Below are 17,740 nucleotides of genomic sequence, written 5' to 3' on the forward strand. Positions count from 1 at the left end.
GCCAGCTGTAAATGGTACTAGAGGAGGGCAGGCAGATGTGCCAATCCTCCCCTCTACACTCTGCAAAGGTGAACCAAAGAGTTTAACTCCCAAGTGAATAATGACAGCTGAATGTTGTACCCAATATCTTCTTGTCATTTTCAGGGAAATAATGGCCTCTTAACATTATCAATTTAAAAGATAGTTTACTTTTCCCCTGGCATTTTTACTACAACCATGTAGCTGATAGGAACTGAATAAATAAACATATGGATACATCCCTTCAACCTATTTTTTATTTATAAGCAAATGATACTGATGGGTATTTGTACATTAATTGACTAAGATTTCTTTGTGGCCCTAGCATGTAATGGGGGAGGCTTTTTGAAGATCCCACCATATTCTTCTGGCATCATCAGCAATGCTGAGTCCAGGCAAACAGGCAATGACTGGGCATTTTGGGAGGAATATCTAGAACCAGGAGGAGGAGAAATGAAGAAAGAAGTTAACTGTTGGAGCCCACCCCCCTTTTGGTGACCCATTGAGGACAAGGGCTGTTTAACAGAATAATTTAGCTATCTCCCCCCCCCCCCAAATTTGGGTTTAACTTGCAGGTCATTGCAGTTGCGTGTCAATTTCACTCTCCCCCCTCCTCCCGTACCCACAACCGGGCTTCCGAATCCTGCCTTACTCGGGTGTAAGCCCTAGAGACAGGCAGGTGTCGATCACAATGGGAAATGTTGCTTGGTCCGGAGTGAAGGGTGGTTTTTGGGGAGAGGAGGAGAGAAATTCATTAAAGCTGATCTAATAAGGAGAGGCATTTGGGAAAGGGAGGGATGCCACTCACTGATTTATTGTCTTTTGGAAATTTAGCAGCCCCACTAATTGCTTTGCAGTTGTTCCCTGTCAAAAGCGGTAGCTGATGACTCGTCCTTGCGGAGAGGGGGGTGATGATTGGGGAGGGGGGTGTTATCCCAGGCTGGCCTTCTATTACAAGCTATAGCAGCAAGCTGACACTGCCATGGCTTTGTTTTATTTATATTTCATTAAACAAACAAACGAACAAAAAAGATACCCGCTGGATTCTGGGGAAGAAGACACTGCGAGAAAACTTTCCTTCAGTTAGCTGCAGTGGCTCCTTTCTCCCAAACAATGGCTTCGATTGTCAAGAGACAATGGCGATGCTAGATTTACTGTAATCAAACATAATTATAAGCCTGGTATGTGTCAGCGCAGCGGCCCAGCCGGCCCTAAACAGCTAGCTGAGAAACGATTGTTCTCTAAAAACGATTCTTTCTTCCCTCTGGGAGGGAGGGAAATGGAAACTGACAAGCGACTTGGAAAGGTGGTATTTTTTCCTCCCAGTTGCTGTGAGGATTCCACAAGCCAGCCTACTTTCTCCCCGCATCACGCATGCATTCCTGCACGGGAAGGCCTCTTTTCCTGTTGGCCGAAATGGGCTTTTTAAAAAATTTGCAATTTCACATGTTTTTTTTTTTAAAAATCATTTAAAATTGTGATCAGTCTTATAGTTCAATGGCTTTAATTGATGTTAATTGCAGGGCACTTCAGCTACTTTTGGTTTTTAAAAAGCGGCCAATAAATATTTACAAGGTACAGTGGATCCAGTTCAACCACTGCAAAGTGTTTTTAAAAGGCCGCTGGTCTTCAGTGAGGAAAATATAAGCATGTGCCTAAGTGACTTGGAAAGGCCTAAGCCTCTTCCTGAAATCTCATGTTTAAAGGGACATTTTTAAATGGATCCATCACTGAACGGTATGGTAGGTACACGCCTCTGTAAAAACTGAACTCCCACCATTATCTCTCCAGACTGTTTACTGTAGCAACAGGAGGGGTAGGAACTGAGAGCTGGAATCCTGTTGAAAGAAGTGGGATTTAAAGGGGCCTTGCGAGGTCCCAGACTGTAGTTCAAGGTGAGAACTAGAGATAACCGATAGTATCCCCTCCCTTCTTCTCCCCTCCCAGTTATTGAAGGACAAATGGGGAATCATGTGGGTTATCTATTGACCCTACTGCCAGACATCTGTGGTCCTGTGCATATTTGGGAGTCAGTGGCACTTCTAACTAAACATGAGTAAGACAGAGTTATCCATGAATCTCCAAAAGTTGGGAAAGAGTATCTTTTGAAAAAAATATGGGTACTCTGTATGTGGGGGCGGGGGGATCTCTTTATTAAGTAGTATATCAAGCTGGCAGGCTAAGCCACTGACATGATTTTTATTACTATTATTATTATTATCCATTGTACAGTGTATAGCTTTTATTGGCTGGGAGGTGGTGACTAAGATGTGATCCAAAGTAGTGACCTATAATCTACAAAAGTTTATTCTGGGATAAAACTTAGTCTTTACAGTGTCACAAGATTCCTGTTTATATTTGCTGCAGCAGACTAACATGACTACCCCTCTGGAATTGAGTCCCTCTCTCTTACACCTTGTGCCATGTTGGGGTAATACTGACCTACCTTACAGGGCTGTTGTAAGATTTACAACATGATGTGGATTGAACAGAGGAAGTGCTATCACTTAAGTTTCAAATACTGCTCTAAAATGGGACTAAAACTGTATGGCTGTACATAATGACAGAATGTACTGACCACATTTTATAGCACATTTTGTCATTTTTAAAAACATGACCACACCGGATATGTATATATTTATAATGTTATGTCCATCTCTTTAGCTTGATTCGGACAACGTCAAAATGTCAAAACCAGTAAAGATATAGTTGATAAATTCACGAGGACAAATGTTAATCCCTTAGGTTGTGAGTTAAGTTTATCTGGTGGCTGTTTTGGCTATGGAAATTAGATATTAGAGAGGGCCTTCTAGCACTGTGTGATAACTGGTGAATTCTCATCCTTTAAATATTTTTGGGGGCTACACATGCATCTAGGTTTTGGGATTAGGTAGGTTTATTCAAAAAAAATTTTTTTTAAGAATGTTATGTACCTTCAATTGTTTAATTGGTTGGCCACTGTAATATGAGTGGTTAGAGGGAATTTTACTCACAGTCCTTTGTTTAAACTCCAGATCTCTCCTATCTCATCCTACCCTTCCTCCAAGGGGTTCGAGGCTGTATATGTGATTCTCTCCTCTTCCATTTTATCATCACAACAACCCTGCAAGGTCGGTTAAGCAGAGAGAGAATAACTGGCCTAAGGTCACCTGCTGAGCCTCATGGCAGCGTGGAGATCTCAAACCAGATCTCCCCAGTCTGATCTGATCCACTGCAACACACTGGCTTCTGAATGTGTGCCAGCTCAATTGCTACGGGGTCCCAAGAGCCATTTTAGGTTTTGCACCACTTGTATGCACAGATGGGCTTTGTTTTTGGTTTTTTTGCAGGCTTTCTCCCCATCAAACAGCAGCAGCTCTCCCTGGCCTCTGGCCACACCACATCACAAACTGCTTTCAGAAGCCGCCAATTTCAGAGATGCTTTTGGCACAGGTGGCTTGTTCACAACACAGCACCTCCCTCGGGGCTTGGAACCTGTGCAGGTCTTTGCATCCTGGCTTTGAACAGCAAGGTGTACAGTCAGATCTCGGACAACACTTGCCTTATACTGGTAGATTGGCAACTTCCCACTAGGAGAAATCCTGCCCTAAAGGGTGCTTGAATTGGATTAACCAGTAGGAATAAAACTGGGGCTAATGGTGAGCTCTGGAGTCTGTTTGTAGTACTCTTCTAGAATTTGTGAAATATAAGCATGCAAAATATACAGCTATACCCCTGGCCTATACACACATTTGGGGTTCATGCCTGCTGGCAGCTTCTGATGGACAAATCCTGCAGTTAATTTTTAGAACTTCTTTTTTGGGGGGGGGGGTGTGTGCCTATAGCCATTGCAAACTGAGTCAGCTTCAAAAAGGATGTTATTTCAGGCCCATAAACAGGCAATGGGAAGGGAGAAGGTTGGCCACTTCTGAAATATTATAGACCAGTTATTGAAAAGTTCGATCTTTGTTTTTTTTTTTTAAAAAAATGCAAGTTTCTAGCCCTTTATTTTATGGAGCTATAAAGGAAGAAAAGTGCCAACAGTATTCTACCCACTTGCCCTAAAAGCTGTAGCCTCCCTGATGCCAGAATTGTGGCTAATGTGTTACAAAGGCACTGGGATCCCATTTAAGCACTTGGCACTTTCTTTAAAACAGAAAATGCCTTTGATACCCAGTGCGATGTTCAGAACTCAGTGTTGATCTTGGCCCAGGGAGACCTGGATTCAAACGCTTGTTCATTCGTGAAGCTCTTTGGGTGATCTGGATCCAGTTATTGTCTATCACACAAGGACTTTAGATGGATAAAAGGGGGAAATCCCATGTGTGGCTTGGAACTCCTCAGAAGGAGGGCAGGAAGCTGCAGAGGGGGAAAAAACACAATAATAATTTTGTTAAGCATCATGAAACGAATCCTGCTAAGATACTTGCGCACACTCTTCTCCTGGTTTGCGTTGTCTTACGAAAGGTCTACCACAAACCTTCTGGCTAAGTGCCTGGCTGCCTTAAAGCAGACAGACGCTGAAAGTGACACGTGTCTTGAAACGGGCTCGGGACGGGGGGCGGCGGCGGGGGGGGGGGTGACGAGAAAGGTCACTGCAGTGCCACCTTCTGGTGATTTGCTGGAGATGGCCATCTGGCTCTCCCTCCTCCATAGCTCAAGGGAGTTGTAGGGAGGGGCGGTGGGGTGTGAAGAGAAGAGACCGGAGGTGGGCCGGAGGAGCAGACAGATGCGGCTTGGCGAGGAAAGATGAATCACACAAAGTGCTTCTTTATTGCAAGAACGCTTCCCCAAAGGCCCAGATGTTATCCTGAACTTTTAAGAGTGAAGAAAGGATCTGTTAGCAAGGACTCGGCTGCTGGGAGAAGGCCGGAGCTGATACAATTGTAAACCAGCCATAACAATCCGTGTCCTTACCAGACCAGCCGCGTGGCTCTGCTCTGAAGTGGCTGGACGTAGTTTCTTGAAGGCAATCACCACGGGGCAGGTTGACTTGTGGTACTACCGGGATGGGTATACTTTTTTCCTTCACAAGGCAAAATATACATCATGAAGCTGGTTCAAAAGCCACAGCCTCGTTACTCTCCTTCTACGTAGCCTTCCCCCGCCCAAAAATAATCCAGTTAATTTGTCAAATGAGGTCTCTTCTGGCTCCTCTGTTTCTCTGTGTCATGGAAGTAGGGTTGCCAACCTCCAGGTACTAGCTGAAGATCTCCTGCTATTACGACTGATCTCCAGCTGATAGAGATCAGTCCACCTTAGAAAATGGCTGCTTTGGCAATTGGACTCTATGGCACTGAAGTCCCTCCCCTCCCCTCCCCAAACCCTACCCTCCTCAGACTCCGCCCCAAAAATCTCCAGGTATTTCCCAACCTGGAGCTGGCAACCCTACATGGAAGTCATTCCCAGAGGCTCTGATGAGAGCTGCTGCTACTGCTGCTTTAATAGGGAGCAGATTACTTCTAAGCTGATTTGCCTTTCTGAGGAATCCCCTCTACAAAGGCCTGCCCTGGGACCAATGGCTTCTATGTCAAATATGTTGAGATTTGCAGTGGAAGTCAATTTAATACAGGAATCAATTTGAGACCTAGAGAGCATCAAACTGGTTTAATAGCCATGCTTTCTCCCTTCAGGGAACCCGAGGAACTGTAGTTCTCTGAGGAATGTCAAGGAGCCCCAAGAGAATTCTCCTGACAGCGCTGTTCTTTCAGAGAAGTCAAGTTAAAGCTGGTGTAAAATGTACATGTGTTCATAATGTAGATAGGCCAAGAGATATCCTCCCTAAGATACTGTTAGTAATAAAGCATTTTCTAGGGTTGCCAAACTCCAGGTGATAGCTAGAGATCTTCTGCTATTATAACTAATCTCCAGCTGATAGAGATCAATTCACCTGGAGAAAATGGCCGCTTTGGCAATTGGACTCTATGACATCGAAGTCCCACCCCTCCCCAAACCCCGCCCTCCTCAGGCTCCATCCCCAAAACCCCCTGGTGGCAGTGAACAAGGACCTGGCAACCCTAGTATTTTCAGGGGTACAGAGACTTTTCTGGAGCAGAAGATCCCATGCAGCCCCAGTCTGTATGCTAGCAAAAATCCATCCCTGTGCATTAACGGTAGTTTAAATTTACGTGATCATTTGATGTAGAAACTGGGCATACTTCTGTAGCTATAATTACATAGTCTCCTAGGCTTTAGGGATATTGGTTTTTGTGGGTACGGCATGTCCAGAGGCAGCACTCCATTTCTCATGTGATTCCAAAGTTGGGGTGAAGTCTTCAAGACTATTTTGATATAAAACTAATGTCGAGTATTTTTTTCTCACTGGATAATGAAGAATTTGTTATGCTTCCTGCTCAGAACTGGGACAGTAGGGCCTAACTACATGATACATTTTTGTTAAGTGCATCCTTGTGTTAGTCATGGGGTTGCCAGCCTCCAGGTACTGGCTGGAGATCTGCTATTACAACTGATCTCCAGCTGATAGTGATCAGTTCATCTGGACAAAATGGCCACTTTGGCAATTAGACTCTATGGCATTGAAGTCCCTCCTCTCCCCAGCCCCGCCCTCCTCAGGCTCCACCCCAAAAACCTCCCGTCAATGGTGCAGAAGAACCTGGCAACCCTAGTTAGTCAACAGATGTGATCTGGGAATCCCATGCTTCCCAGTTGTACATTCAGATCAAGATGCGAAGAAATGGGGCTTAAGTCTTCCAACCACACAGTTTCCCCAATTTGAAATGGCCCTGGGGAGCTGCTGTTCATGTAACTGGGGAAACTTGCAGAGCAGTCTTGAGCAGAGATGTCCTTTTACGTCCATTGAAATCAGTGGGCTCTCTATGTAACTCTGCATAGCACCTCTCTGTTAACATGTACTTATGGGCTCCACATGCAACTGGGAAGCATGAAACTTCCACACTGCACCCGTCAGTCGACCCTGGGGACCTACCTAGGTTGGTAAAAATATATCATGCAGGTCCTATGTGAATACATGAAGCTGCCTTACACTGTCAGACCATTGGACCACTAAGCAGAAGTTTTTAAGGTCCTTAGGTGGAGATCTTTCCCAGCACCTCCAGCCAGGGAATGAAAACGTGACCTTCTGCATGCAAAGCAGGTGCTCCACCACCTCACCATGACCCTTCCCCATGGCTGATCATTCTGTGTGCAATGGAAGGGGAGCATAATTACATCAAACTAAGTCTAGTTTTACTACTGGAAGTAATGGAGTAAATGGCCATCTCCCATAGCACTGTGTCTAAAGTGCTGTCAAGTCACAGCTGACTTATGGCAACCCAGTAGGGTTTTCAAAGCAGGAGGCATTCGGAAGTGGTTTGCCATTGCCTTTTTCTGCATAGCGACCCTGGTATTCCTTGGTGATCTCCCATTCAAGTATTAGCCAGGACCGAGCCTGCTTAGTTTCTGAGATCTGATGAGATCAGCCTAGTCTTTGCCATCCAGGTCAGGACCCCATAGCACTGCTTGGGTCTTTTTCTGGAGTGAATCTCATGTATCTTAGTACATTTATCTTTGTCATATACTTGAATCCCAAACAACTCTCATCCAATTCTCTTGGCTAGAGTTTTTCTCCTCTCCTAGCAGCATGGTCTCAAAACTACCACCGCTGTAGCTTTTCTCCTCTGCTGTTGATTCTCTTAATACCCCCTTCACATTTCTAAGTTCTCTATGCCAGGAATTAAGGTGAAAGTAACTGCAGCATGTATATTGTTCATGCCAAAGTTTCTATTGTTGGCTTTCAAATTTTCTTTTTTTAACTCTCCCTTTTGGTTTTGTCTGATGTTAATATATATATATATTTAAAAAAGAACTGATGTTCAAAGGTGCTTATTTCAGGAAAGGGGTAATTATTTTATACAACCATGCATTTTTTGGCATTTTGTTTAACCTCCATTCCCCCAGACAATGACAGATCTGGCAGTAGTTTTCACACTTTCCACATCAATCTGTCTGCCGAGAAGCCACATATCTGCCATGGAACTCTGCCATGCGACTGAAAGCCAGTGGAGCATAATGTTTAAGAAATGGAGCTGTGCCAAAAGAAGACCCCAGTTCAAATTATACCTCCTCCTTGAGCTGTCTATGGGCCAGACCAGATGTGATGCTGGGAGATTTTTGAATGGAGCTCTCTGTGGTTTTTGAGTCAAAAATATCAGGTGGTTGATGCTACTTGGGACTGTGGCGCAAGAGGAAGGCTAAGCCGCTCCATTCTGACACTCTTTTCCTGGCCTGAAACAACTCCTGGACCTGCTCTTTGCCCTGTTGGAGCAAATAGCTGTGTATGCTTGCCCTAACAGGGCTAACATCAGTTCCTCAAGGCCTTTTCAGGTCAGAAATATGGCACAGGTGGTGTCTTAATCCCTCCCCTGTTGCATTGTGGTCCTGACTGGAATTAACCACCCCATGTCTAATATTTGAAGGGGGGGGGGAGAAATGTGGGGTATGCTGTTCATTACTTGACCTGAATGGCCTAGGGTAACTCAGTCTTGTCAGGTCTCAGAAGCTCAGCCCTGGTCAGTACTTGGATGGGAGACCGCCAAGGAAGTCCAGGGTTGCTATGCAGCCACCACCTCTGAATATCTCTTGCCTTGAAAACCATATGGGGTTGCCATAAGTTGGCTGTGACCTGATGGGACTTTTCACCACCACTCCGCTCATGGACTCCGGCATCATCTGTAGTTTGGTCTTGTGTGGACATAAAGAAGCAACTGTTTCTCAACCTCTGGGCCCCTCCATATGTAAACTGACATATCAGTCTTGTTATAAGGGTTATGGTTTGGCCCTATATCTTGTTTCCTCTTGTGCTCCTTTTATCTGTTGTGGAATACCATTTCTCTGGTGCTAGGCTGTTCTACTCACACAAGACTTATGTCTTTTAAGGAGCCAAAAAGTGCCTAGTATGAGAGGAACATGCTACGCATCAGAAAACCATAATGTATGAAGGAGAGCACAAATGCAAACAGGGTATAGCATTCAAACCTATCAAGATAAGTATTACATGGATGATCTGCCTGAGAGATCTTCCTCTGCCACTCAGAGTAGACAATACTGAGTTAGATGCTGATGTTCTGACTTGGGACAAAGCAGCCTCATATATCCAGGTCCTGTACTTTGTGCTTTTTCTAGGATGCAAACAGTACACATGAGATGCTTGGCCGTCTCTGTTGGGCCTCACCTTTGCCTTGCATGCACTGAAACTACACCTAAGCATAAGTTTATATAAGTCATGTGGCTTTGCAATGCAGAGGAAGACTGGTAGTGGTGATTTGGGGACAAAGTGATTTGGGGGCAAAGCTTAAGGACCTAAGCAGAAATCTGCTGGATCTGTCCATCTCACCCAGCCTCTTGTTTCCCCAGTGGCCAATTAGGTCACTGAGAAGGGGCCAGCAGGGCATGAAATCAAATACCTGCCCCTATAATTTGGTCCCAGCATGCGGCACTCAGGGGTACACTATCTCTGTACATGATAGTTCTGCTTCACTATCATAACTAACCATGGGACAGACATATCCTCCATGAAGCCTGTTTGCTTGTTCTTATTTGGAAACTCTTCTTATCTGAAGGCTCTCTGGGGGCGCAGTTTGAAAGCAGCTGTTCTGGGGAATTGTTCAGGTATTGTTGGCCATTCTGGAATTTTTACTAGTTTATAAAGCTGAGTGAGTGATGCCTAATTTTTCAGTGTCCAGTATTGATCTTGCTAGTGACAAAAAGTGAGGGGGAATATATACCGTATTTTTCGCTCCATAGGACGCACTGCTCCATAAGACGCACCTAGTTTTTAGAGGAGGAAAACAACAAAAAATCTTGTTTTCCTCCTCTAAAAACTTGTCTTATGGAACGAATGCCGGCTGGGCGCGTGCGCATCGGGACGGCGCAAGCCGGCGTTCCCCGCCCCGACGGCCAGCTGGGAGGCGGGCGGGCCGCTCAGAGCCGGCTGGGTGCGCTGGAATGGGGCGCACAAAGTCGGCTCGCGTCATTCCAGCGCGCCCAGCCGGCTCTGTGTGCACATTCGCTCCTTAAGACGCACAGACATTTCCCCTCACTTTTGAGGAGGAAAAAAGTGCGTCTTATGGAGCGAAAAATACGGTATATAAAGGTGTCAATATCTATCGTGATTTGTCAAACTCTCCCTTTCAGTGCTGGAAATAGCCTCTGCTCCAATGCATTCTACATGTACAGAGGGCTTCCCCGTAAGTAACAACTCCAAGATCAAGCTCAGTCTATGTTAAATTGGGTGATGATTATGCGGTATCCCTTAGTAATACCACCATGTACATAGCCACTTAGCTTCTAATCTAACCTTATAATTGACTAAATGCAGGCAGATTTGTGCATAGTGAAGCATTTAGACATACAGCACTCCCAGCCTCTACCCATAACATAAGGTTGCCAACTCCAGGTTGGGAAACTCCTGGAGATTATTTGGGGGTGGAGCCTGGGAAGGGCAGGCTTTGGGGAGGGACCTCAGTGGGATACAATGCCATAGAGTCCACCCATCAAAGCAGCCATTTTCTCCAGGAGGACTGATCTTTGTTGTCTGGAGATCAGTTGTAATTCCAAGAGATCTTCAGGCCCCACCGTGGGGATGTCAACCCTAAGCAAGAATTAGCGCAGCTGCTACCAGATGATTGAACTGTGTGATCACTGTGGTAATGTAGATTGGCTTTCAGTGCCACTCTAAGTGGAGTTACCCCCTTCTAAGTCCATTGAAGTCAGTGGGCTCAGATACCACTGTTTGAGACTCGGATATTTACTGGGGGGGAGAACTCAAACATGGAATTGGTGTATCAATATGTCTTCTTTTCCTCATGTGCCTTTGCAGCTTTATGGCTACTGTTATCAGGATAGCAATGCCATCTCAGACACACTGACCACCATCACAGAACTAGGCTCACCACTGGAGATGATACAGCTTTTACAGACTTCATGGGAGGACCGATTTCGAGTAAGTACAATCCGTCAGAAATGTAATAAGCAGTAGTCCAGTGCAGGTGTCAATAAAGAACAACAAGAAGAGTTGGTTTTTATATGCCAACTTTCTCTACCACTTAAGGGAGACTCAAACCGGCTTACAATCACCTTCCCTTCCCTTCCCCACAACAGACACCCTGTGAGGTATGTGGGGCTGAGAGAGCTGTGACTCGCCCAAGGTCACCCAGCTGGCTTCGTGTGTAGGTGTGGGGAAACAAATCCAGTTTTTCAGATTAGCCTTCCCCACTCATTTGGAGGAGTGGGGAATCAAACCCGGTTCTCCAGATCAGAGTCCACCACTCCAAACCACCGCTTTTAACCACTACACCATGCTGTGAATTAATGTGCAGAATGGGGAGTGAGACAGCAGCCGCAGGCCTTGCATTGATGGAGATTCCATTGTTATGGGAAAGTTGGTGAGCCTGTGGGAGCCTCATTTTTTACAGGGGACATCTCTCCCCCAGAGTGTGTTCCCACCAGCATTACATCCATCTTGTCTGGGTTCAGCTTCAGCCTGCCCAGAGGCATCCATTTGACTACAGCTCCCAGGCAGGGCTTTAGAAAGGAGACAGCATCTTCCAGCTGCTTGGTGAATATAGCTAGACTGCTAGCCCGCAGCTCCAAGGGTTGAGTTGATCTTGCTCAGTGGCTTAGTGTGTTCAGAGATTAAACTAGCATAGAATCTTGTCCTTTCAAATGCTAGTTTAATATGTATGTTTTTATGTGAGTGATACTTCTGCTGGTCTTTAACTCACTGGGATTTATTTCAGAACAAACTTGCTAGAATTGGCCTGGGAAACCACAACAAGCTCAGTTTTTAGCATGCAGGTACCCAGGTTTTGCTGAAGGTGTCCCAGGATCACACAGGCACATTACACGGCAACTTCTTTTATGTCTGCATCTTTGAATCCAGTTTTTATTTCTCTCCTGCTGTCTCACTCTGAGAACCAAGCTACTACACCAAAAAAATTAAGGGCAAATTAGGGAGAGAGCCTCATGTGTGTGCATTTGGTTCTTCTGGTTCACAGCCATTGAGTCTGTTTCTGATTGTCCTTCTCAGTGCTAATGATAAACAGATACTATTAGGATTGCCCTGTTTGGAAAGGAATATGAGACCGCTTGGCTTTTGTTCTTTCAGATATGCTTCAGCTTAGTTCGGCTTCTGCATTACCTTGCCCACTCCCCCCTTGGCTCTGTGACGCTGTTGGATTTCCGACCTCGTCAGTTTGTGATAGTGGATGGAGAGCTCAAAGTGACAGATCTGGACGATGCCAGCATTGAGGAAACCTCTTGTACTAGCAGTAGGGACTGCTTCATGGAGTTCCCAGCAAGAAACTTCACTTTGCCTTGCTCCCTTGAAGGAAAATGTCAGAGCATGAATGAGAAGAGGAATCTCTACAATGCATACAGGTAAGCGGTCAGCCATTGAAACAAATGAGCATGGATGGAGGTTACTTTCCATTGGCATAAGTGCTCTTTCCCTGACAGAGCATATTCTTGCCAGTAAATTAGTGTTATGCTAGGAAATCTTCATCAAGTGCAATCGATTTTCTCCAGCAGAGTAGGTAGGCAAATGTGCAATTTCCAAATGGTAGAGGAAAATGCAGCCACAGTTACCCAACTCTTGCTGGGACTCAACTGAGGCAAAGCCTCCAAGATCCCAAGAGTTATTCCCCCCATTAAGGTTGCCAACCTCCAGGTACTAGCTGGCGATCTCCTGCTATTACAACTGATCTCCAGCCGACAGAGATCAGTTCCCCTTGAGAAAATGGCTGCTTTGGCAATTGAACTCTATGGCATTGAAGTCCCTCCTCTCCCCAAACCCTGCCCTCCTCAGGCTCCACCCCCAAAAACCTCCCACTGGTGGCAAAGAGTAACCTAGCAACCCTACCCCCCAGGGAGGCCCTGCCTGGTTAGATGGCTCCTCTTGCCGGGCTGAGTTGACCAAGCTCAGCAAGCACAGCCTGGCAACTGGTGGGAGATGGGCTGGGGTGGGAAAATGGGGTGGTGGTGTCAGGTGATGGTATGATGTCACTTCAGGGAAAACCTGGAAGTGACATCACACCTCTTTAGGAATCTCCATAAACCAGAGCACCTCTAAAGACCAGGAGCTCAGCTTGCAGCTTCTATCTGTTGGTGAAACACTGCTAAGTTTCTCTGGCCTGGGTCTTTAGCTCAAAGGGGGCTTCATATTTGGACACTTGCTAATCTTTTGGTACTGTATAACTTTATGACGTTTGGCACCTCATGTGCAGTCCCTTTTTAGTTTTTTATTCTGGCTTGGGGCCTCAAAATCTAGAAGTGAGCCAGGCCTCTCCTAACTGCTGAGGTAGTAGGTGATGAGAAAGACCTGAACCTAAGAACCAGAAAGCCACTGCTATTCTGAGTAAACCATATTGACCTTGATGGACCAATAGCTTGATTTAGTATAAGACAGTTTCAGAGAGCCAGTGTGGAGTAATAGTTAAAGTGTCAGACTAAGATCTGGGAAACCCAGGTTCGAATCCTCACTCTGCCATGGAAACTTCCTGAGGGACCTTGGCTTACTCATATATTCTCACCCTCAACCCTTTCAAGTATGTGGATGGGAGACCTCTAAGGAATACCAGTAGGGTTGCCAGCTCTGGGTTGGGAAATACCTGGATATTTTGGGGGTGGAGCCTGAGGAGGGCAGGGTTTGGTGAGGGGAGGGCTTCCACCTGCCAACGCTGCCATCTTCTCCAGGTGACCTGATCTCTGTTGCTTGGAAATCAGTTATAATAGTGGGAGATCTCCAGTCACCACCTGGAGGTGGGCAACCCTAAACACGAGGGGCATGACAGGGAGGCAGGCAATGGGAACGTCTCCGAACGTCTCTTGCCTTGAAAACCTTATGGGGTCATCATAAGTCAGCTGTGACTTGACGGCAAAGGGAAAAAAAAAAACTTCATGGGTGTCCCTCGGTGGCAAATCATATGATAACCAGTTTTGTTTCAGAAAAAAAGTTCTTTATTGTGAACTGAGGAAGGGCCAACTGATTTTAAATGTGGAGACTTTGATAAGCCCTTTCCCAACTGCTCACTCTTCTCAAGTAAAAAAAGCATTAGACAAATGACGCCCCCTCCTTCCACCGGCTGCCTCATGGAGCTTGCTTGCTTTGGGCACAATGATTGCATTTAAAAGGAAGGCCTTGGAAACCTTGGGGAGTAGGAAGCACTCACCTTTGATTCAGGGCCCATGTAATTGTTTTGCCAACGAAACGATATGTTCGCTTCCTGGCGCTTTCTTAGTTATTCCATGGCTTCTCCAAAGCCACTCATGCCTTTCACTGCTGTCCAAGTACAATGCTCTATTCACAACACCACCCTGGTGCCGAGAAAGAACCTTGCACTGGTACTGTACAACTTCATTTTAAAATTTAATCTTTACATAGCATATATTTTATTTTCTCTACAGGATGTGATTTAACTACTTTTAAAATATGGCTTCTTTTTATTTGACAGTGTGGTCTATGTATATCACTAATACTTTACATTACTTTTCAGGATAGATATAGAACAGGGCAGCACCCCCTGAAATTTCCTATTTATGTTACCTGTCTGCTCATAACCTAATATTTATGCCTCATGCTTCAGTTTATCCTGAGCCTGAACTGTCCACCTCATTGGACAACTTGGAAAAAGAGTTGGTAGACTATAATGCTATAGTCTGGAGGACTGCTGGAGGATTCAGAGGCAATGGAATTACATATCCCATAATAAATCATGGCATGATGATAAGTACTCTGGAAGTAATCTGTGCCCTTCATACACAAGGTGTTGACACTTTCTGAGATTCCAGGTTCTGTTTCCATGTTAAGTTTCTCTTATTGGTGACAGAAGGCTGTGAATAATGATAGAGGTCTATAAAAGTATGCATGGTATGGAGACAGTGGACAGGGAGAAGCTTTTCTCCCTCTCTCATAATACTAGAATGCGGGGTCAGCTGCTGAAGCTGGAGGGTGAGAGATTAAAAACAGATAAAAGGAAGTATTTCTTCATACAACACATAGTTAAATTGTGGAACTCCCTTCCCCAGGTTGTGGTGATGACTGCCAACTTGGAAGGCTTTAAGAGGGGAGTGAACATGTTCATGGAGGATAGGGCTATCCATGGCTACTAGTAAAAATGGATACTGGTCATGATGCATACTTTCTCCAGAATCAGATGAGCATGCCTATTATATTAGGTGCTTTGGAACACAGGAAGGACAATGCTGCTGGAATTGTCTTGTTTGTGGGCTTCCTAGAGGCACCCGGTTGTCCACTGTGTGAACAGACTGCTGGACATGATGGACCTTAGTCTGATCCAGCATGACCTTTCTTATGTTCTTATGATCACCAATCCAAGGACATTTGGTTGAGCTGTGCTGCTAATTCTTGGTTGAGCTGTGCCCCATGTGCCACTCCTCCCAAGGCTGAAGACTAATATTTTTGTACAGATGAAGGTGGTCTGGATGAAGATATAATCACCCTTCCTTAGCCATCTGTGGACATTCTGTTCCATTTACACAAACTAGGAGCCTGCCAGCCAGTTCATGAATGGAATGGAATGTCTGCAGAGGGCTTTTCTACTAAACTATGATTCTATTAAAAAAATTAATACAGTCTAGTTTGTATGGCAAACCACCTCTGCTTAATCGCTTGCCTTGAAAGCCACTTGCTGGGGTCACTATAAATCGGCTGCGACTTGACAGCACTTTACACACACACAGTTTCTAGCCTTATGGCTGTGAAGATAAGCTTGGAAGTAATATCTAGTGAAACCTAGCAGTTTAAGGAGTTGCCAGTAAGACTCCCAGTGGCCAGAGGGTGAGCTTAACAGCTCTGTGTAGATGCCCCCTCTATGACTAGCAGAAGTAGAATAAATTAAATTGTGTACATTTGCATAAGGTTAGATGTGAAGTCTTCCTTTAACTAAGACTTTCTCTGATGGTGATCATCTTTGTTAAAGAAAGCTTTAATCTATTTGTCTTCAGCCATCCTTCTTTCAGAAAGTTCAGGGCAGCATATGTGATTCTCCCTTCCTAATTTTATCCCCCCTAATTTTAATTTTATCCTGTGAGGTAGGTTAAGAGAAGGAGCAACTGGCCTCTGGACTTTCTGGGCACTTTCACACATACTGAATAATACACTTTCAATACACTTTCAGTGCACTTTAACTATCATTTGCAAGTGGATTTTGCCATTTCACACAGCTGCAAAGTGCATTGAAAGTGGATTGAAAGTGCATTGTTCAGCATGTGCAAAAGCACCCCCAGTAAGATTCATAGCAATTTCAAGACAAGACTCACTGAGCCTAGTACAGCCAGTCTAACCACTATAACACAGTTGCATAAGGAAGGAAGTGATTAGATTTGACCCCGAGATCGCAGCATTCATCTTGCCTTGATACAAAATTGGTCCAACTTTTCCTGTAGAGCACCACCCTTCTCTGCCCTCACCATTTTTACTGAACCACGAAAAGTGTCGGTGACTGGAGACAGGTGCAGACCTGATTATTTAATTCTCAGGCTGGAAATGCGAGAGAAGTTTTTGAATTTACAGCCCTTACAAAAACAACGAAAATAACTTGTTCGGCCAGAGACAGACAGCTTTGCAAATACGCAAAAATCTGCAGGGTTTTATAGCAAATTTTTATATTCGTAAAACATTTACAGGTAGTTACAAAGCGGCCTTGAGTATAACAGGTCTGTGTAAGCAGCTCCCTACAGCTGTGTGGACATACCTGCAGCTATGCATTTAATTAGAGAATATGATTCTATTTCCTGCATAGTTCAGCGGCTTGTAAATTACAGGAATTTTATTATTCATTATGCTGTTCTGTGGTTTCTCAACTCTCGTAAACCTAACAAGTTTCTCTTCTTTGTAGGTTTTTCTTTACATATCTTCTGCCGCACAGTGCCCCTGCATCGCTGAGACCATTACTAGATGTGATAGTCAATGCCACAGGTAAACCAATGACACTGCAAACCCTCTTTCATTATCTCTCTCTTTCACGATGGCTTTTTATTTCAAGGTCATATCGTTCTGAAAGATCTGAAAGACCTTGAAAGTTGTGAAGAAACCCCAGCGCAATTTAACATCAGTTAATACCAAAGGCCTCCAACATTCGTCATGAAAGAGTATTTTATTTTGTTTTGCATTTTGAGGCCTGTTTGAACACATGAAGCTGCCTTATACTGAAACAGACCCTTGGCCTATCAAAGTCGGTATTGTATACTCAGATTGACAGCAGCTCTCCAGTGTCTCAGGAAGAGGTCTTTCACATCACCTACCTGCATAGTCCCTTTTAACTGGAGATGCCAAGGATTGAACCCGGGACCTTCTGCATGCCAAGCAGATGCTCTACCGCTGAGCCACAGCCCCTCCCCATAAACTCATCCATATCCATTATCAGAAAGCAACACAAGCTCCAAGTAGATCATATTGCTATTTCTCCAACTACAGTAATGTCTCCCAGCAGCCCAGCATCGATGTACTGCTCTTGCCAATTCTCATTTCAGAAATAATCCAAGCATTCTCTGCAGGATGTCCTGGTAATTTTCTCCTTGGAAATCAGATAGTCACAGCTTTGCTGAATGTGTAAAAGACTGTCCCCTGCCCCACCCCATATGTGAATGAAGTGTATATACACACTTCATTCACATATATAACATCGGCTTGTCACACTTAATTTGCTACAATTAAAGTTGGCATGTCTTGCCGGCACAACATTATATGCCCTAGAACTGGGTCAAT

The 17,740-nt window shown here is 44.8% G+C and overlaps 1 protein-coding gene across 2 annotated transcripts in view; it reads left to right on the forward strand.

Moving 5' to 3' along the window:
* PKDCC (protein kinase domain containing, cytoplasmic) overlaps positions 1-17,740 on the forward strand; it is a 60,815-nt gene that overhangs the window by 16,197 nt on the left and 26,878 nt on the right. For both annotated transcript variants that reach the window (XM_056852782.1, XM_056852783.1), the window contains 3 exons: positions 10,835-10,957; positions 12,122-12,393; positions 16,872-16,951. In XM_056852782.1, coding sequence (XP_056708760.1) covers positions 10,835-10,957; positions 12,122-12,393; positions 16,872-16,951 — 475 coding nt within the window. The remainder of the gene's footprint in view (positions 1-10,834; positions 10,958-12,121; positions 12,394-16,871; positions 16,952-17,740) is intronic.

This window comes from Euleptes europaea, chromosome 7, assembly GCF_029931775.1.
Source record: "Euleptes europaea isolate rEulEur1 chromosome 7, rEulEur1.hap1, whole genome shotgun sequence".
Taxonomy (NCBI): Eukaryota; Metazoa; Chordata; class Lepidosauria; order Squamata; family Sphaerodactylidae; genus Euleptes; species Euleptes europaea.